The following is a 22820-nucleotide window of genomic DNA, read 5'->3' on the forward strand; positions in this document are numbered from 1 at the left end:
TGCCACTGGCAAATATCCTTCACATTTAAAATAATTTCAACTATGCATATTCAAATCACGATTTAACATTACTTTAAAATTTTTTAAGCTGCCTATTCTTTCTCTCCATAACCCACCTCTAGTTCTCCTTCTCTTTGCTCTCTCCACAAAACAGGAGAGGTAAGTTCTTTATCTTGCCCCTTTTGGTTTCTTGGTAATAGGCAATTCTTTTCAGAAGCTGCCAACTACTATGGTTCTCTTAAGCCATGGAATGAAAATCTGTGAGATGGAAAAAAACCCTTTCATATGGAATTAGCAAAACACTTCAAATGAGGTTTATCAACAATTCAACATTGGCTTTAAAAATTGTGCGAAATATTCATTAGTTGAAAACCCTATAAACTACTACAGCTAGTTTCTAATGCAAATAACACTGTAAAAGTAAAAGAATATTGCTTATCAATCCTCACAAACTTTTTCAACATAGCATATTTACATTCAGGCTTTCTGCAATGGCTTTCCTCAAGAGCTCCTCTTCTTCCTCCTCCTGGCTGTTCACTTCCCTAGCTTCCTGCTCACTCATTTTGAGAGCCAGAGCAAACTGTTCTTCTTCTGTCATTTCTGTAGGACAAGGAAAGAGAGGGGAGGGACACCACAAAAAATGAATAAGCATAAAGGCAAGGAATAGAGTTATTAAACTTTTCAAGTGAAGACACTACAGACCATTTAATACAATTTTATGATCTTATAAATGAAGAAAACCCCCAAAAGTAAGGTGTTAGCCAAGATCAGTAGCAAAAGTTCCAAGAACCCTGGGTCAACTAGACTGTGAGCTCCTATGAAGGCAGTTTTTGCCTATTTTGTTCCCCGTTTTCTTCAGCATACAGGGGTGGACAAAAGTAGGTTTACAGTTATGAGTACATGAAAGTTTATTCTTTTATTTTTCATTTACCAATTATTGTACCATTTATTATTATTATTAACCTACTTTTGTCCAACCCGTATAAAAGAATGCCTGGCAACTGGTAGACACTCAAATATTTGGTGCATGAATAAACAGAGGAACAGGCTTTCAGGGCTTTCTGCTACATATCACACTGCTTTATGCTTGACATTTAACCAGAATAATTTACTCATCAGAATCCTCTTGGTGGGACTATTTACCCAGTAGAAAAGACCATCCCTAATGACCAGAATGTGATCTCCAAACATCACTTCCCACTGGCCACAACTGGAGCATTAATGAATGCAATGAATTAAAACACATTAAACATGTTTAAATCTATGAGTTCATAATGATACTTTAAAAAACACACAACTAACTGGTCATTGTTTAAGAACATTAGTGAATCAATTATTTTGAAAACTGGTAAATAAAAGGATAGAGCACCCTAGCCAGTTTGGCTCAGGGGTTAGAGTGTAGGCCCTCAGACTGAAGTGTCCAGGGTTCAATTCTGGCCAAAGGCACAGCACGCATCTCGGCTGCAGGCTCATGCTGCAGGAGGCAACCAATCAAGTGTCTCTCTCACACTGATGTTTCTCTCTCTCCCCTCCCCCCCCACCACTCTCTCTAAAAAGCAATGGAAAAAATATCCTCAAGTGAGGATTAAAGAAAAAAACAAAAAGATAGAGAACTAAGTTTTTGTTTTACTCTTCCTACACAAGCCATATTACTGGGTAACCAAATAAAGAGAAGTTTCTCTTTAAAGAAGTATAGCAGCTAATAAAAATGTTTTTTAAAAAAATGATAGACCATCACTATTTTGTATAATGTTTATGGAGCGGATTTTGGCGATGTCTAACAAGTCACATATATGACCCAGTAATCCCAATTGTAGCAATTTTCTCTGAAGATATACTTCCAATTAAAATAAAGAACCCAGCCAGACATGGCTCAGTGGTTAAGCATCGACCTAGGATCGAGGAGGTCGAGGTTCAATTCCCAGTCAGGGCACATGCCCAGGTTGTGGGTTCGATCCCCAGTCGGGGTGTGCAGGAGGCAACCGATCAATGACTCTCTCATCATTGATGTTTCTATCTCTCTCTCTCTCTCCCTTCCTCTCTCTGAAATCAATGAAGATATATATTTTAAAAAGAAAGATAAATATGCAGTACATTTTTCATTGCAGCATTGTTTGAATTTGTGAAACACTGGAATCTACTTAATGATCAACATACGATATTCCCTGAATAAACTCTGGTATACATACATATAACTGTAAAAAAAAAAAAAAAAGAATAAGAAAGATACCTATAGGATGGGAATATAATGATTTCAAGGATATAATATTAAGTTAAAAAAAAAAAGCAAAGTACAAAACAGGGTATACATAGTATGCTACATTTTGTGTAACAAAGAGAAACAACAAAAATACATATACCTGCTCATTTTTTAAAATAGTGACACAAAAAGGATAAGTCAGAAACTAATCCAAGTGGTTACCTACAGGCAGTTGGGAACAAGGTGGAAGGGATAAGAGAGGGAGTGACACTTCTTTGACTAAACCTTTTTGCATGTCTTTGACTTATAAAATCATATAAATGTTATACATATTTTTAAAAAGTAAAATAAAATCTATAAGGATGGTAGATCCCTAAAATTGAATCCAAACATTAAAAAATGCACCCAACTGAATTTGAAATAACCTTAATGGGATGCACCTAATACAATGTTTACAGGAAAATGTATAACTTTACATGATCACATTAGAAAAGAAAATGTTTAAAATCTGATCCAAACCTCACACTTTTAAAAAATAGTGAAATTAACCCGAAGTAAGTAGAAAAAAATATAAAAAGCAGAAATCAACAAAATAGAAAATGGCATAAAACAGAGAAAAAATTTGAATAAAAAAATTGGTTCTATGCATAAAACTCCCAGAAAAAAACCATAGGCAGTCAACTCTGGCATTGCTCTTAGTAATATTTTTTCTGACATATATCCTCCAGCAAGGGAACCAAAGAAAAAAATAAACAAATGGGACTACATCAAACTAAAAAGGTTTTGCACAGCAAAGGAAACCATCGACAAAACAAAAAGACAATCTACTGACTGGGAGAAGATATTCACTCATCAATGATTCATCCAATAAGGGGTTAATATCCAAATTTATAAACAACTCATATAACTTAACACTAATAAAACCCAAACAATCCAATTAAAAAATGGGCAGAGGGCCTAAATAGACATTTCTCCAAAGAGGACATACACATGGCTGCCAGACATATGAAAAGATACTCAGTATCACTAATCACCAGAGAAATTCAAATTAAACCACAATGAGCCCTGGCCAGTGTGGCTCAGTTGGTTGGGTGTCAACCCAAGCACCAAAAGGTCACCAGTTAGATTCTTGGTCAGGGCACATGACCAGGTTGTGGGCTCAATCCCCAGTAGGGGGCATGTAGGAGGCAGCAGATGGGTGTTCTCACATCGATGTTTCTCTCTCTTCCTCTCCTTTCCTCTCTCTCTAGAATCAATAAAAAAATATTTTTTAAAAAAAACACTTTTGAAAGCAATAAGGCACTGTGCCATAACCTTTATAGATGCACATTCTCAAAGTGATACCATATCTGGCAATTTACCCTAAGCAATCACTGAAAAGAAAAGTGCTATAAACAAAAAGATGTTCACCCACACTATTATCTTTAAGAGCATTGACTTAAATGCCTAAAACAAGGCAATGATTAAGTAAATTATGGCATGTTAACTTAAGAGTTAACAAAGTGCTAACCATAAAGACATATAAAAATGATACAGTCTGTAAAAGCCAAGTGAAAATACAATGAGGTCAACACACCAATTTCTGGTTCTACAAGTAAGTTTACAAGTTGCCACTCTGCCCTAATTAGCGGCAAGCACAAAGCTGAATAGACTGAAAAGTCAACAATTCTTGGATCCCTGAGAGGGGAGGACACAGGACAAACTTCTGCGCCTAAGAATGAGAGACAGACAAGGAAATACAGGGAGTCATGGCTTATCAGAGCAAAGATTCAATACTGGAAACTGCCACAGAAGCCAGTGCTGGGGTAAGAAAACATAAACTGCAATTGAAAGATTACTGAAGGCTCAGTGTGGACAAGTTTAAGGTTAAAATCTCCAGTGGGATTCAGTCATAGGGGGGCCCTACACTTTTGTGAGTTTTACCTCTAAGAGCTCAACCAGGTTCTCACAATAAATACGGGGAGAAATTCCTCTTGAACATCCCACAGGGAGGGGGAAAAAGAAACTATTCTGAAATATGGCAGGGTACTCTGTTCTTTTGAACAAGGCCTGCCCTGGGAGAAACTAGTTAACTGCTCCCAAAGGCAGCAGCTGAAGTTCCCGAGAAATACCTAGGCTGTGGAGGCTTCCCACTGAGAACTCTGGGGTCTAAACCCCAAGCTAGGCTTCCCAGCCAAGAACACCAGAACTGAGGCCACATAACATCTGGCTGTGAAAAGCAGCCAGGTTTCTATCTGCCAGGGAGAGGCAGCTGGATATGCAGGCACCCTCTTAAAGGGCCAACACACAAAGTTTTGTGTGCAGCAACTCACCTTAGGCTCTGGCAGAGAGAGGGCAGAGAGGACCAGAGCTGTGTGAGGAGAATCCAGGGTTGTGGACTCTAGAGATAGAACTCAGAGGGCACCTATCTGGACTCCTGTGCTGAGCCATTCCCCCATACTGCAGAGGACATCTTTCTCGAGCAGAAATTTACTATCCAGGCAGCTTTTGCCTGGGGGGAGGGGAGGAAGCAATTGCCCCACCCTATTGGAAAACTCTCACCCCACCCTGTGGAGTTTCTACAGCCTGAGGCTCATTAAGAGACTGTGAATAACAATCAGCCTCTGGGTGCTTTGAATCTTTGCTGATTTGCTTCTGGACCCAGGGCTTGGAAAAGCAGGCCTTGGTACACATCTTGGTCCTTTTCACCCAGCCTCAGAAAAGGGAGCCACAAGCTGTGGACTGCTGAAAGCTTCAAACAGGGTACTCAAGGCCAGTCACAAACAGTGTCTGACACTGGCCTGCACCAGTGATTATCCAAAAGACTGGGAGTCCTAGCAGATCTACCTAATACATGGAAACAAACCCGAGCAGGCAGCCAAAATGGGGAAACAAAAAAAACAAGCCCCAAAGGAAAGAACATGAGAATTCCTCTGAAGAGATAAATGAAATGGAGATAAGCAATCTACCAGGTGTCGAGTTCAGAATACTGGTCATAAGGATGCTCAACAGCATGAGAAAAGATATGGAAACTATGCAAGAAATTAAGAATGACATAGTAGAAATAAAGAATACACTGGAAGGAATAAACAGATCAGGGGAAGCTGAGGATCAGATCAGCAAATTAGAAGAGAGGGTAGAAAAAAGTCACCTAATTAGAACCAAAAAAAAAAAACAATTAAAAAACAGGACAGTCTAAGGGAGCTGTGGGACAACATGAAGCATTACAATATTCGCATCATAGGAGTGTCAGTGGAGGTCAAAAGTAAGCAAGAGTTAGAGAACCTGTTTGAAGAAATAATGGCAGAAAATTCCCCTAACCTGGTCACGGAAGAAGTCACACAAGTTCAGGAAGCACAGAGTGTCCCAAGCAAGAACCCAAAGAGAAGCATGCCCAGACACATCATAATTAAAATGGGAAGAATTCAAGACAGAGAGAGAATATTAAAGGCAGCTAGAGAAAAGCAAGCTGTTACCTACAAAGGAGCTCCCATAAGGCTGTCAGCTGATTTCTCATCAGAAACTCTATAGGCCAGACGGAAATAGCATGAAGTATTCAATGTAATGAAAAGCAAGGATCTGAAACAAAGAATACTCCATCCGGCAAGGCTATCATTCAAAACAGATGGTGAAATAAAGAGCTTCCCAGACAAAAAAAGGCTAAAGGAGTTTAGCAATATCAAACCAGCATTGCAAGAAATGTTAAAAGGGACTGCTGTAATACGTAGAAATAGAGCTTAACAGGCATGGCTCAGCAGCTGAGCATCAACCTATGATCCAGGAAATCACAGTTCAATTCCTGGTCAGGGCACATGCCCGGGTTGTGGGCTCGATCTCCAATGGGGGGCTTGCAGGAGGCAGCCAATCAATGACTCTCTCATCATTGATGTGTGTGTCTCTCTCTCCCCATCTTCCTCTCTCTGAAATCAATAAAGATACATATTTTTTTTTAATCTTATTTAAAAAAAAAGGAAAAAGAAAACATGACCCAAAAATATGCTGTCTACAAGAGACCCACCTCAGACAAAAGACTCACACAGGCTGAAAAAAAACTTCTGGAAGACTTTAAGGAGAGATTGACAGCAATACAGTCATAGTAGAGGACTTCAACATCCCAATGACTTTACTGGATAGATCTTCCGGACAAAAAATCAACAAGGAAACAGTAACTCTAAGTGACACACTAGATCAGATGGATTTAATTGACATTTACAGAACATTTCACCCCAAAGCTGCAGAATATATATTCTTCTCAAGTGCACATGGGACATTCTCAAAGATAGACCACATGTTAGGACACAAAACAAGTCTCTATAAGAAGATTGAAATCATATTGGACATTTTCTTGGACATGGAATACTATGCAGCTGGGGGGAAAAAGGATCCCTTAACCTTTGAAACAGCCTGGTGGGACCTGGAGGGTATTATGCAAAGGGAAATAAGCCAGTCAGAGAAAGATAAGTATCACATGATATTACTCATATATGGAATATAATGAACAAAATAAACTGATGAACAAAATAGATCCAGAGACACAGAAGTATGGAACAGAATGATGGATCTCAGAGAGAAGGCAAGAGTGGGTGAGTGGCTGGGGAGAGATTAATCTAAGAACTTATATGCATAACCCATGGACAGAGATAATAGTATGGGGAAGGCCTGGGGTGGAACAGATGTGGGGTGGAGTGGATCAATGGGGGGGGAGGGGAACATCTGTAATACTTTCAACAATAAAGATAAATTAAAACATTAAAAAAAAAGCTTTTCCAGCAGAAAAAATATGATATTGGACAGAAACTGGAATTTAAGCAAAGAAAGATCCCTTGAGATGGCACAAAGTATATAATTCTTTACTTACTTCCATTGCTCTAAAAGACTATTAACTATCTAAAGCAAAAGAGTATCAGGTATTGTGTATTTATAACATGTAAAAGTAAAAATAATACAAAGGAATGTATAAAGAAATTGGGAGTGTACTATTACACAGTCTTTACACCACATGTGAAGAAATTAACAGTATTTGAAAGTGACTGTGATTAAATATATGTACTGCAAACTCTAGGGCAACCATTAAACATTTTTTAAAAACAAATAACTCAAAAGAAGTCAAGTAGAATAATAATACTTAACAAATGCAAAAAAGGCCCTGGCCAGGTAGTTCAGTTGGTTAGAGCATCAACCTGATAAACCAAGGTTGTGGGTTCGATCCCCAGTCAGGGCACATATAACAATCAACCAATGGCCCTGGCCAGTGTGGCTCAGTGATTAGAGCATCAGCCCAGACACTGAAGGGTCATGGGTTCAATTCCCATTCAAGGGCATGTATCTGGGTTGCAGGTTCGATCCCCAGCCCTGGTCAGGGTGCGTGCTGGAGGCAACCAGCTGATGCGTCTCTCTCACATTGAAGTTTCTCCCCTTCTCTGTCTACCTATCTCTCTCTATCTCTCTCTCCCCCCCTCCCTCCCTTCCACTCTCTGAAAAAAGAAAATCGATGGAAAAAATATCCTCAGGTGAGGATTAAAAAAAAATCAACCAATGAATGCACAATGAAATGTAACCAATGTTTCTCTCTCTTTCTCTCCCTTCCTCTCTCAAATAAATAAATAAATAAATAAATGTTAATGTAAGAAAGGATAGAAAAAGAAACAATTGGAACAAACAGCTTTCAAAATAGATTTTAATAGAATCACATCAATAATTACTTTAAATGTATATGAAAAAGACAGAAGTTGTCAGATTGGACAAAAAAGCATGACACAACTTAATAAACAAGTAAAGCCCAATTTGACTATGAAGTTCAAGAATTACTAACCAGACAACTATCAACAGTCTAGCAGTGGTGGTAAAAACTTAACCATCAATTGATAAAGATTATTGCATCTCAAAAAGTAACTAATATTGATAATTTCAAGTCTGAAAGTAACTTGAGTACATTCAACAGATCGAACCATAGTAATAGCCAAGTCTAGATATAATTCAGTGATTTAACAACAAAGAATTGTTTTTGATCAATTTTACAAGGCTGAGAATTATGCCTTAAATCACCAAAACACAAATTAACAATGAAAAATAGGCCTTGTTTATCTTCAATCAACTGTTGTAATAATTTCAACTAGTTATCATACCTTTTGAAAAAGTTCACTGAAATATCTGAACATTTCGCATCACATTAAAATGCAAAAATATAATTATTAGCCCGTGTCCCAGTCCAGCCAGCTGGTTCCAGTCAGAGAAGCTGTGCGGCAATCCACCCCCTGCACCCCTGCCAACATGGTGCTACCAGCAGCACAGAACAGGCTGCCTCAGTGCTCACAAGGCCCTGGGGGCTGAGCATGGGGGCTATGCTGGCGTTGTACACAGCCTGCTCTGCTCTGGGTGTGTAAATTCACAAAGATTAATGGATAACAACAGAAAATGTTACTGGGACAGTGGGAAACAGCAGTTTTGCACAGGGAGCTTTGAAAGATGTTGTTTAATGTAGTCTCCCTGACGCTGGAACAAAATTGAACAAACAAGGTAAGTCTGGTGCTTTAGAAAGTGTGAAACCTGCTAGTGAATTATATTCTCCTCTGTCAAGAGAAGTAACTGAAATTAATGAAGCTCTGGCAAAAAATCCAGGACTTTTCAACAAATCTTGTCATGAAGATGGTTGGCTGACCAAGATGATTCTGAATAACCCTTCAGAGCTAGATGAACTGCCCGGCTAGGCGTGGCTCAGCAGTTGAGCATCGACCTAGGATCCAGGAGATCACGGTTCAAGTCCCGGTCAGGGCACATGCCCAGGTTGCGGGCTCAGTCCCCCAGTCGGGGTCGTGCAGGAGGCAGCGGATCAATGATGACTCTCTCATCATTGATGTTTCTCTCTCTATCTCTCTCTCTCTCCCTTCCTCTCTCTGAAATTAATAAAGATTTTATTTTATTTTTTAAAAAGAACTAGATGAACTAATGAGCCCTTAACCTGGGTATAGCCATGTGGGACTAAGTCCTTATCCAGGAGATAGTGTCAGAATTAAGTTGTAGGACACATGGTCTGTGTCTGCCAGAGCTAAAGAACTGCTTGGTGTAGGGGGGGAACCCTACACATTTCATGACCAGAGTGAAGTGCTAGGAGTAGAGGAGACACACAGAAGAGTTTTTTCCCCTACAGTTTTACTGACTTTCTAAGTGAGTGATATTATCTGCATTTTATTGATAAGGAAAAAGAGGTAGGCTGAAAGCAGTGAAGTCCACACAGTAGGATTAAAGCCTAAAGACTCAAATCCAAGTGTGCCTAAGTCTGAAGGTCACATTTTTTATTTTAATATTCTGCCTCTAAGAAGTCAATTGTATAAGCAATAGGTAATAATGACTCCTAAAATAATTTTTTTAAAGAACAGTTTATTGTCCCTGGCCGGTTTGGCTTAGTGGTTAGAGCATCAGCCTGCAGATTGTAGGGTTCTGGGTTCGATTCCAGCCAAGGGCACGTACCTGGGTTGCAGGCTCGATCCCCAGCCCTGGTCGGAGTGCATGTGGGAGGCAACCAATCAATCAATGTGTCTCTCTCACCTCGATGTTTCTCTCTCTATCTCCCCCTTTCACTCTCTCTTAAAAACAATGGAAAAAATATCCTTGGGCGAGGGTTAAAAAAAAAGAGAAAGACTAGTTTATTGATTTCTAGAGAGAGGAGAAGGGAGAGGGAGAGAGGGAGAAACACTGATGTGAGAGCACAAGGGGCATGCCTCCTACACGCCCCCTACAGGGAATCATGCCCAAAACCCAGGTATGCGCCCTTGAGAATTGAACCACCAACCTTTTGATGCACAGGATGGCATCCAACCCACTGAGCCACACTGGCCAGGGCAACTCCTAAAAATTTTAATGGAATCCAGAAAAACAAGAAACACATACATCCTGAATAAAATATTTTCCTAATGAATCTAGCGTTAATTCTATTGTGGTACGCAGTTAGACAGACATGAGCAGAGCAAGGATGATGGGCCAGGGTGGAAGGCCCCAAGCACCTGGCAACCAGCAACACTGGGAAAACCAGGACCTTGCCCCCAGGGTAATCTTTTCTCCCCTAGCACATTGCTGGCCATAAGGTTTAGGCCCCCTGACCCTTCATATTGCTGGCCGTATGAGGTTCGGATCCTCCCCTGACCTTTCCCACCCCTGGCATATTGCTAGTCATGTGGGTTAAACCCTCTTAGAGGAGGAATGAAAAAGGGGGCTGGAGAATAGCCCTTAAGCATTAAACCCCCAGGCCAATGAGGCTCTGGCCCTTATCAAATACATCTAGACCTCAGTTGTGTTTCAGTTCCAGGCCCAGAAAAGCAACAAAACCAGACATGACCTCAGGACCAGCTAGCAGCACTGACTAAAGACACCCTGCCCTGGCAGGAGACCAAGACCCTGAAAGAACACACCTGGAAAGCTAATGAATATTCTACTGAGATCCTTCTTCTGGGACCTCCCCTAAAGTCCCCAGCCTTAAAAAAGCCTTTAGGACAGAGGACCCAGCACACTTGCCCTCCCAGGAGCAAGCCTGTTCCTTTTCCCTCCCTCCCTTTCCCCGCAGGTGCATTTTCCTTGCCTCTCTCTTTCTCCTAAGCTCCAAGGGCCCTTCTTTTGCCTCGGTAACTTGTTTCCTGAGCCCAATTCTTCTACCATTCGCTTCTTCTACCTCTGTGACTTTCTAAATAAACTTTCTCTTATAGTTTGGGTCTTGGCTCTGAATTATTTCCTAGCAAGAACTCAGGTACCAAGGTTGCTGAACCAAGATCTGGCCTGACCCCACTGTCTAACCTGGTGCCATTCTCACCACTGCCAACACTAGGACTTATAATTTGTAAACTATTCTCACCACAAAAATGAAAACATACGTGCAATTTTTCTTTTAGCCAAACACTTTGCTCTATTCGACTGTTTTGTCTTCATTTTCTGCAATCCATTCTCCTCCTTTGGTTCCTGTTGCAAAACAAGAAATATGATCAGGATGGCTACCATGAAAAGTAGTACTCTTTCAAACTCCTCTACAGCTAGGAGGCCAGTGAGCCTCTGAAGAGTCAGTGGTTGTAAACACTGCGGTGCCTCAGTTTTCAAACGTCTCCAAACATTTCTGTTTACGAACACTGTAAACCCCGAAGTAAATGCTTCAGTGTTCGAAAACGCCTCGGAAGTCGAACATGCCACACACCTTCTGCTGAGTGCAAGATCCTGAGGCCTAGCTGTCGGCTATTTATCCTTGGTTTTCAAACATTTTAGAACTCGGTCGGTCTTCCGGAACAGATTACATTAGAAAACCGAGGTACCACTGTATTCACATAAAACATCAGTACAAGATCCTTTACAGTACCGCGCTGGCCGGGTGGCTCATTGGTTGAAACACTGTCCCATACACCAAAAAGTTGCGGGTTTGATTCCCTGTCAGGGCACATATCTATGCTTCAGGTTCAATCGATCCCCTGGCAGGGTGCATTTGGGAGGTAAGCAATCGGTGTTTCTCTTTCAGGTCGATGTTTCTCTCTCTCCCTTCCTCTCTCTCTCAAATTGATTTTTTTTAAAAAGATTCATTACAGTACCAAAAAATGTAGATATGGAACCAATAAATATCATAGAAATTAAAAATATATAATATATTGACATTATTTCTGTCATATACATGCAAATGTAAAAATTGAACCATCTGCAAAATAGTAAGCATGCACCCAAGTTCAGAAAAGGTTAGAGCACTGAAGGGTCGCAGGTTCAATTCCTGGACAAGGGCACATACCTGGGTTGCAGGTTCAATACCCGGTCCCAGTTGGGGCACTTGCAGGAGGCAAATAATCCATGTGTCTCTCTTACATCGATGTTTCTCTCTCTCTCTCCCCCTCCCTCCCTTACACTCTTTCTAAAAAAAAAAATCAATGGAAACAATATCCTCAGGTGAGGATTATCAAAACAAAACAAAAGTTTAAAAATCAATAATAATGTTTTAACTCAGTACATACTCATTTTTTTCAATCAGTACTTCAAAAAGCAAGCAAACAACTTGGGGAAAGTATGCAACATATTTGTCAGATAAAGGGTTAATTTTCCTCATACATTGCATAAAGACATTTTAGTCAACAACATACTATATGTATTACAGTGGTCTCATAATATTATAATGGAGATGAAAAATTCCTATTACATGTCTGTGATGATGCTGTTGTAAACAAATCTACTGTGCTGCCAGTCATATAAAAGCACAGTACATACAATTGGGTATAGTAAGTAACACTTGATAATGATGATGACTATGTTACTGATTTATGTATTAACTATGTTATACTTTTTACCATTAGAGTATACTCCTTCTAACTATAAAAAAAAGTTTACAATAAAACAGTATGCCACATTACACCAGCAGTAACCTCATACATCTTTTGCTTACCGTATCTCTTGATTGCATCATTTTCTTTTATGCATGATTAATCTTGTGCTGTTTTATACAGTAACATGCTGTACAAGTTTGTAGCCTAGGAGCAATAGGCTATACCATATAAGCCTAGGTATATAAGACTTTACCATCTAGGTTTGTCTAAGTACACTTTATGATGTTAACATAACAATGAAATCTCCTAACAATGCATTTCTCAGAACGTATTCTTAAGTGGTGCATGACTATATATAAAGAGCTCTTATAAATCAATAAAAAGACCAATATTTAGCCTCTTTCTATAGGAAAGGACATGATAAGACACTTCATAGAAAAACATACACAAGAGGCTTATAAGTATATGGAAAGATGCTCGACTTCACTGTGGAAATGCAAATCAAAATAATAATATACTTTTTTTTTTACCTATAAAAGGTAAAAATGAAAATGTTTTATGAAACACTCTCATACCACAGCTACTCTCATACCACTGATGAGATATAATGGATGAAATATTCTTGTTTAGAGGGCAAATTGGCAATTACCTCTAAAATCAGAAATATACATACTCTTTGTCCAGCAATATACTTCCAGGAATTTATTCTACAGATATGCTCACACATTAGCACAAAGATGTGTGCACAATAATGTTCAGAGTAGAATGTTTTGTCATTGTAAAAGACTATAAATAACCTCAATCAATGCTAATCAATGAATGATCTATAGGTGACAAGCAGCACACTGCTTGTTACTAGTCTGTAACAAAATAAGCATAGGAATTGAGAATAAGCATTTAGAAAGTTTTATAGCAATCTGACATTGCCACAACACCCATTCAGGATAAGAGGACTTCCATGGTGAAAGCTGTAGACTAGTCATTTCCAAAAGCATCAAATTATAGTATGTGACACTTAAAAGTTATTTATTAAAATCCTAAGTATATAAGTATCTGAAAAATTATAGACATTTATTTATAACTTATTACATGAACTACAATTTTAATTTTTAATCAACCCTATTTTTTAAATTATACTTAAATACTATTAGCTAAATAAGAACAGTAAAGTTCATATTATTTATTTTTAATTCTAATTTACAGATTTCAAACAAGCTTCACCAGACTTCTGTCATCAAAAAAAGTCAACTCTTTCTGAATGGAGCAGTAGCAGTAAAAGAAAGAATGATCCAAGTAATTGGGAAGAAATAAAGGACAAAAGTTTCATTCTAGTTTTACTCAGAAGTATGATCCTTGAGGTTAAAGATGGCAGCAGATTGAGTGAAAGCTACACTGACACTCTCCCAGGACCAAACTGGAATTACAAAACATAGAAAACCATCCTGAATAATCAACTGCAACTAAGGATGAGCTGGAGAGCACCCTCCTAACCAAGGAGGAAAAGTGGAGATCACATAGAGACTGGTAGGAAGTGCAGAGGTGTGAGAGGGCTGGCTGTGCTCCCACAGGCAGCAGCTGAAGGTCCCTAGGGATATCTCAGCCATGGGGGGTTCCCACTGAGGACTCTGGGATGTAAACCCAAGCTGGGCTTCCCAGCCAAGAGCACCAGAACTAAGAAAGATGCCCATATAACATCTGGCTGTGGAAAGCAGCAGTCAGGGCGAGGTGGCTGGAAATGCAGGTACCCTCTTAAAGTGCCAAAGGACAAAGGTTCATGTGCAGCTACTCACCTTGGGTTCCAGCAGAGGGAGGGCAAAGTGGACTAGAGCTGTGTGAGGAGAATGCAGGGTTGTGGGCTCTGGAGATAGAACTCAGAGGGCACCCCTCTGGATTCCTGTGCCAAGTCATTCCCCCATACTACAGAGGACATCTCTCTCAGGCAGACATTTTGCTGCTTTTGCCTGGAAGGAAAGCAATTGCCCCACCCTGCTGGAAAACCTTTCGCCCTACACTAAGGAGTTTCTACCACCTGAGGCTGGTTAAGACTTATAACAATCAGCCGCCCCACCCTGTGGAGTTTCTACAGCCTGAGGCTCATTAAGTGAATCAGATTAATCAGCCTGCAGGCAGAGGCAGACTTCAGGGTGCTTTGAGTCTTTGCCTGATCTGCTTCTGGACCCAGGCCTTGGAAAAGCAGACTTTGGTGTGCATCTTGGTCCTGTCCAACTGCACCCAGCCCCAGCAGAGGAGACCTCAAGCCAAGGGTTGTTGATAGCTCCAAACAGAGTACTCAGGGCCAGTCACAAACTGTGTCTGACATCGGCCTGCACCAGAGACCCTCCAAAAAGACTGAGAGTCCTAGCAGATCTACCTAATACACAGAAACATATCCAAACAGGCAGCCAAAATGGGGAGACAAAATAACAATCCCCAAAGGAATGAACAAGAGAAGTCTCCAGAAAAAGAGCTAAGTGAAATGGAGATAAGCAATCTATCTAGATATAGAGTTCAGAATACTGATTGTAAGAATGCTCAACAGCATAAGATATGGAAACTATGCGGGAAATTAATAATGACATAGTAGAAATAAAGAACACACTGAAAGGAATAAACAGCAGATTAGATGAAGCTGAGGATCAGATCTCTGAAACAGAAGACAGGGTAGAAAAAATCACTCAATCAGAGATCCAAAAAGAAAAAACAATTAAAAAACAGGAGGAGAGTCTAAGGGAGCTGTGGGACAACATGAAACATTACAATATTCACATCATAGGAGTGCCAGTGGAAGTCAAAAGTAAGCAAGGTTTAGAGAAACTGTTTGAAGGAATAATGGCATAAAATTCCCCTAACGTGGTCAAGGAAAAAGTCACACAAGTTCAGGAGGCACAGAGAGTCCCAAGCAAAAATCCAAAGAGGCCCACACCCAGACACATAACTAAAATGCCAAGAATTCAAGACAAAGGCAGAATATTAAAGGCAGATAGAGAAAAGCAATCTGTTACCTATAAAGGAGCTCCCATAAGGCTGTCAACTGACTTCTCATCAGAAACTTTACAGGCCGGAAGGGAAAGGCATGAAGTATTCAAAGTAATGCAAAACAAGGATCTGAAACCAAGACTATTCTATCCAGCAAGACTATCATTCAAGATAGATGGTGAAATAAAGAGCTTCCCAGACAAAAAAGGCTAAAGGAGTTTATCACCACCAAACCAGCACTGCAGGAAATGTTAAAGGAACTGCTGTAATTAGAAGTAGAAATAGAGAGAGAGAGAAACATAAGCATAAAGAATTAAAATGGCAATACATAACTACCTATTAATAATGACCTTAAATGTAAAACAAGTCTCTACAAGTTCAAGAAGACTGAAATCATATCAAGCATCTCAGTCCACAATGGCATGAAATTAGAAATCAACTACAGTACAAACACTCAAAAACATTCAAACACATGGAGGCTAAATAGCATGTTATTAAACAATGAATGGTTACCAATAAGATCAAGAAAGAAATAAAATACTTCCTGGAAACAAATGAAAATGAACACAAAACCACCCAAAATCTATGGAACACAGCAAAAGCAGTCCTAGGAGGAAAGTTCATAGCACTACAGGCCTACCGCAAAAAGCAAGAAAAAGTTTTGTAAACTATCTAACCCTACAACTAAAGGATTAGAAAGCTCCCCTGTAAAGCAGTCTAGACCAGGGCTTTTGTTTGCTAGGAGTTTTTTTATTGCTGCTTCAATTTCATCAGTTGTTATTAGCCTATTCAGGTTTTCTGATTCTTCCTGATTCAGTTTTACATGATCTCACTCATATGTGGAATCTAATAAACAAAATAGACTGAGGAACAAAATAGATCCAGAGACATAGAAGCATGGAACAGACTGATGAAACTCAGTGGGAAGGCGGGGGTGGGGGAGTGGGTGGGGGGAGATTAATCAAATAATTTATATGCATATATGCATAACCCATGGACACAGATAATAGTGTGGTGAAAGCCTGGGGGGCGAGGATGCAGGGTGGAGGGGATCAATGGGGGGAAAAAGGGAGGATATCTGTAATACTTTCAACAATAAAAATAAATTTTAAAAAAAAGTATGCTCCTTCACATATTGAGTTCAGTTTTGAACCCACAATTGATGACGTAGTATAACAATCGGGGTGTCTTATTTCTAAATACATACTAACTAAAAAACTATGAAAACTTAAACATATATATAGAAAACAAAGTAAGTCCAAAATTAATTCTATGAGTATATTAATAAGCTCACACAGATGCTTAATATTTCATATGTAAATATTAGCACTTTGTAGACTTCTTATAAATACTGGATTTGCTAAGACCAAAAAAACTATATAGAATTGTAAAGAAATTAATAAAAGACAGCAAAGCTGTCTACTTAGAAATGATGGGTGAGTCTGAGGCAAAGAAGGTAGCTCGGGTACCATATTCCAATGACAACACAGCTTAACATATTCAGGAAGCAAATTTTAAAAAATTAACCCATAGGCAATTCATGGATGTGAATTCCCCTTCTTTCAAAAGATAACTATAATTACAGAAAAAATTGCTGAACTGGCTACCAAGAAGCATAAAAAATGAATGATGTGCAAGACCAATTAATAAAACAAATAAAGCTAGCAACATACTTTTCACTGCAACTTCATGAATGCAGATATTGGCAACACAGCAATACTTTTAGGAAATGTGTGATGAACTTGATGGTAGAAAAATCCTTTCAGCTTTATTTTTTACAAACATTACGTTCTGAACTATTTAAAACCATAAAGGGTTAAACGTTTAAATTTTTATGTAGCCAGCAGTAACAACGGGAAAATTTCCTAGGTTAAGGAGCTCGTGCCAGAATGTTAATCAATGCACTATTTCCATTACTGAAAAAATGTCAGCCAAACTAAATACTCTGCATAGTAGAAAATGTAAATTACATAAAGACTAAGGCTAGCCCTGGCGGGTTTGGCTCAGGGGTTAGAGAGTTAGCCCATAGACTGAAGGGTCCCAGGTTTGATTCCAGCCAAGGACATGTACCTCGGTTGCAGGCTCAATCCCTGGCCCCGGGTAGGGTGCATGAGGGAGGCAGCCAATCTATGTATCTCTCTCACATCGATGTTTCTCTCTCTCTCCCTTCCACTCTCTCTGAAAAGCAATGGAAAGTATATCTTTGGGTGAGGATTAAAAAAAACAAAAGACTAAGCCTAATGCACTCAATTCAAGAATATTTTCTTTATTGTGTGATATGTAAATAGATCATAAACAACTGTAGTTACGTGCAGAGATATATTGTTAAAGGGAAAAGTTCTGTGGAGAATTCTGAACTACAAAACAAATGCTTACTGCTTCTGTAACTTTTTAAGATTTTTGTAAAGTGGAAAGCAAGACTTGCTTATTTGTCTGATATTTTCAGTATTTTCAATGAACTTAATGCTTCCGTGCAAGGAATTCAATGGCAGCTAAGATCAAAGGACAAAAATGAAAGTTAAATTATTGGAAGAATAGAGATTCTACAGATTGTGATGTGTTTTCCAATTGTGTAATAAACATCAATGATCTAGGTGGTAATCTTGATATTACACATCCACAAGAAGTTAACATTCAAGACCTTACAAATTTGATTAAAAACTTATGAATTTTATGTCACATCAAAAAAAATTAACCCATAGGCAATTCATGAATGTGAATTCCACTTCTTTCAAAAGATAACTATAATACTACAGAAAAAATTGCTGGACCTAGCTACCAAGAAGGATCAAAAATGAATTTTGCCCGGCCGGGCGTGGCTCAGCGGTTGAGCATCGACCTAGGATTTAGGCGATTCCTGGTCAGGGCACATACCTGGGTTGCGGGCTAGGCAGCTGATCAATGACTCTCTCATCACTGATGTTTCTATCTCTTTCTCTCCCTCTCCTTTCCTCTCTCTGAAATCAATAAAGATATATCTAAAAAAAAAAAAAAATGAATTTTGAAATACAGGATTTTCCTGCTCATCTAAATAAAAATTTAAACCACCACAATCTTATTACTTAATGTAAGATTGATTTCACTACTTTGAATTTTATCATTTTAAAACCATAGGCTTTAGCCCTGGCTGGTGTGGCTCAGTTGGTTGGAGCATCGGCCCACACACCCAAGGATCATAGGATGGATTTCCAGTCAAGGGCATGTACCTGCGTTGCAGGTTCATCCCTGGCCCCAGTTGGGGCAGGTGAGGAGGCAACCAATTAATGTTTCTCTCTCACATCAATGTTTCTCTCTCTCTCTCTCCCTCCACCCCCTTCCTCTTTCTAAAAATTTTTTAAAAGATTTCTGTTTTTTTTAAGAGAAAAAAAAGTGAAATTTTGCCATTTGAGACAACATGGATGGATATAAAGGGTATTATGCTAAGTGAAATAAACCAGAGAGAGAGAGACAAGCACTGTATAATTTCACTCCCATGTGAAATCTAATGAAACAAAACAAAAAAAGAACAAACAAAACAGAAACAGACCTGTAAATATAGAGAACTTTCTGATGGTTGCTAAAGGGAGGAGTATGGGGGGATGGGCATTAAAAAAAGGTTTCTAGCCTAGCCCATGTTGCTCAGTGGTTGAGTGTCAACAGAGGAACCAAGAGGTCACCAGTTTGATTCCTGGTCAGGGAACATGCCCAGGTTGCAGGCTCAATCCCCAGTTCAGGTTGTGCAGGAGGGAATCGATGATGTTTCTCTCTCATCGATGTTCCTATCTCTCTATTCCTCTCCCTCTAAAAATCAATAAAAACATATTTTTTTTAAAAAGTTTCTACAATGAGGGAAATGTTCTACAGTTGTGCTAATACAGCAGACACTAGGTTCACGTGGCTTTGATCACCTGAAATGTAACTAGTGCAACAAAGGAACTGATTTTCTTTTATTTAACTTTAATTTAAATAGCTACAGGTGGCTAATTGCTAACACACTGGACAGTGTATATCCAGAGATTTAAAAAGCATTTACATCCTCTTTCTCTCACTTTCCAGACACATGAAAATTAAGATTTACATTTTATGTAGGTTATTCAAATAGTTTTAAAACATCACCTTGAGTTAATACATTACAAAACTGAGGAACCATGATCCATCCTCAGCCAAACAGTATGATTACTTTTAAATAATTATTAATTCCATTTACAAGTCAAAATGAAGTTGAGTAAAAACTGCATGATCTGGCAAGCTAGCATTAAGGTTTAGTCACAACACAAGCCAGTTTTGGAAAACAAGGCCTAGTTTGAGACCCAGAGCTCCACTCTTCAAAATACTGACCTCTCCATCACTATCAGATATCACAATGAATGCATCCTCCAATTTACGTTTCCTCTTCACATTGACAGGACTAGCAGTTTCTGCATCTTTCTTCTCCAAGTTCTGAGCTTCAGAGGCTTCTTTAACTTTTTTCTTTCTCCGTGGCATCCTTCTGTCTGAGATACAAGGACAAATAATTCAATCAAAGTATAAGTTTTCTAGATGCTATTTGTAATTTAGTCATATAAAAGAAAAAGATACCCATCTAATAAAAGTAAAACTAGATTTCTGAACTTTTCTACTACGCTATAGTGAAATTTCAGTAGGAATAATATAACAAATTATCCTAGTTCCTTAAACATTGACTTAGATAATTGGTTTTCTTGTCTGCATATTATAATTTATCTAAATTTTTTTTTAATATTAATGCCTCAACCTGATAAAAATACCTCTCCAAAAACCCCACCACTAATATCACACTTAAAGATAAAAGACTGAATGCTTTCTCCTTAAGACAGGAAGAAGACAAGAATGTCTGCTTTCATCATTTCTATTGAAAATTACACTGAAGGTTCTAAGCAGGTCAATTATTCAAGAAGAAATAGCCCAGCCAGGTGTGGCTCAGAGGTTGAACATCAACCTAGGATCCAGGCGATCGGGGTTCGATTCCCGGTCAGGGCACATGCCCGGGTTGTGGGCTTGATCCCCAGCAGGGAATGTGCAGGAGGCGGCCAATCAATGACTCTCTCATCATTAATGTTTCTCTCTCTCTCCCCCTCTCCCTTCCTCTCTCTGAAATCAATAAAATAAAAAAAATTAAATTAAAGACATCCTAGTAAAACTATCATCCTCTGCAAATGACATAATCTTGTAATTTTTTTAAAATCCACAAAAAACTGGAACTAATGAGTGAGTTCAACAAAATTACACACTACAAGGTCAATATACAAAAAACACTTGTACTGCTATCCAACAGCAATAAACAATCCAAAAATGAAACTTGAAAAATTCAATTTCTAACAGCTTAGGAATCAACTTAACAAAGGAAGCGGAAGATTTGCAACTGAAAACTTTAAAATATTGTTGAAAGAAATTAAAGATCTAAATAAAGGCAAAGATATCCACTGTTCATGAATTGGAAGACTTGATATTGTTAAGACAGCAATATTCCCTAAATTGCTCTACAGAAGCAACATAATCCCTAATAAAACCCCTGTTGACTTTTTTGAGGAAACAGACAAGCTCATCCTAAAATTCATATGGAAACAGAGGGTCCCAGAATAGCCAAACCAATCTTGAAAAAAAAGGGGGGGAAATTTGAAGGACTCACATATCTCAGTTTCAAAACTTACTACAAAGTTATCAAAACACTGTGGCACACTGGCACAAGGATAGACAAAGATCAATGGAACAGAACTGAGAGTCCAGAAAACACCCACACATTGTCACTTTTCAACAAGGATGCCAAGACAATTCAATGGAGAAAGTATAGTCTTTTCAACAAATGTAGATATCTACATGCACAAGAATGCAATTAAACCCCTACTTAACATATACAAAAAGTTGCAAGAAATGGATTTAGGTTAATGAAACATAGGCATAAATCTTTGGGATCTTGAATAGGCAATGGTTTGTTAAATATGATATTAAAAACATAAGAAACAAACAAAGAAGAATAGAGAAAGTAGGCTTTATTTAAATTAAAAACCTTTGTGCCCAGCTGGTGTGGCTCAGTGGTTGAGTGATGACCCAGGAACCAGGAGGTCACAGTTTTATTCCCAGTCAGGGCACATGCCCGGGTTGCAGACTCAATCCCCAGAAGAGAGTGTGCAGTAGGCAGCCAATCAATGATGTTTTTCTCTCATCAATGTTTCTATCTATCCTTCCCTTCCTCTCTCTCTAAAAATCAATAAGCCCGGCCAGGCATGGCTCAGCGGTTGAGCGTCGACCTAGGATCCAGGCAATCGGGGTTCGATTCCCGGTCACGGCACATGCCCGGGTTGCAGGCTCGATCAATGACTCTCTCATCATTGATGTTTCTATCTCTCTCTTTCCCTCTCCTTTCCTCTCTCTGAAATCAATAAAGATATATTTAAAAATAAATAAAATAAAATAAATATCAATAAAAACATACTTTAAAAAATTAAAAACTTTCATGCTTCAACCCATAATATCAAGAAATTGAGCCCTGGCCAAGTGGCTCAGCTGGTTGGAGTATTGTCCTGCACACCAAAAGGCTGCAAGTTCAATCTCGTCAGGGCACATACGGGATCGATGTTTTTCAACATCAATGTTTCTCTCTGTCTCTCTCCTCCTCCCTCTCTCGCTAAGATCAATAAAAACATATCCTCTGGTGAGGATTAAAAGGAAGAAAGAAACTGAAAGGGAAAAAAAGAACGGAAAAAAATTTTGCGAATTATCTATGTAATAAAGTAACTGTATCCGAAATACATAAAGAACGTCAACCCATACGCCAAAAGGTGGTGGGTTTGATTCTCAGTCAGGGCACATACCCAGGTTGCGGGTACAATCCCCAGTAGGGTATGGGAGGAAACCGATCAATGTTTCTCTCTCTCTCTTGCCCCCCACTTCCTCTCTCTAAAATCAATTAACATGTCCTAGGATGAGGATTGAAAAAGAACAAAAAGAGAACAATAAAATAGCAATAAATACATAACTATCAATACTTGAATCTAAAAAACAAAACAAATGAACAAGTAAAACAGAAACAAACTCATAGATACAGAGAATATTTTGATAGTTGCCAGATGGGAGGGGGGTTAGAGTGAAGGGTGAAAAAGGTGAAGTTATTAAGAAGTACAAATTGGCTGGAATAGTCATTGGAATATAAAGCACAGCACAAGGAATACAGTCAATAATGTTCTATAACTATGTATAGTGTCAGATGGGTATTTATTGGAATGATCATTTAGTAAGTTAATGTTTAATCACTGGGATGTGCACCTGAAACTAATATACTATTGGATGTCAACTGTTATTGAAAAATAAAAAATGATTTTTAAAAAAGAGAATGAAGCCCGGCCGGGTGTGGCTCAGAAGTTGAACATCGACCCAGGATCCAGGCGATCGGG

At 38.9% G+C, this 22820-nt stretch overlaps 1 protein-coding gene across 5 annotated transcripts in view; it reads right to left on the reverse strand.

Moving 5' to 3' along the window:
• UIMC1 (ubiquitin interaction motif containing 1) overlaps positions 1–22820 on the reverse strand; it is a 90687-nt gene that overhangs the window by 58533 nt on the left and 9334 nt on the right. For all 5 annotated transcript variants that reach the window (XM_081134635.1, XM_081134634.1, XM_081134638.1 and 2 more), the window contains exons 2-4: positions 19750–19904; positions 11041–11125; positions 476–600 (exon numbers count right to left, since the gene is read on the reverse strand). In XM_081134635.1, coding sequence (XP_080990761.1) covers positions 476–600; positions 11041–11125; positions 19750–19896 — 357 coding nt within the window. In that variant the 5' untranslated portion in view covers positions 19897–19904. The remainder of the gene's footprint in view (positions 1–475; positions 601–11040; positions 11126–19749; positions 19905–22820) is intronic.

Source organism: Miniopterus schreibersii (assembly GCF_964146895.1).
Source record: "Miniopterus schreibersii genome assembly, chromosome: 4".
NCBI lineage: Eukaryota > Metazoa > Chordata > Mammalia > Chiroptera > Miniopteridae > Miniopterus > Miniopterus schreibersii.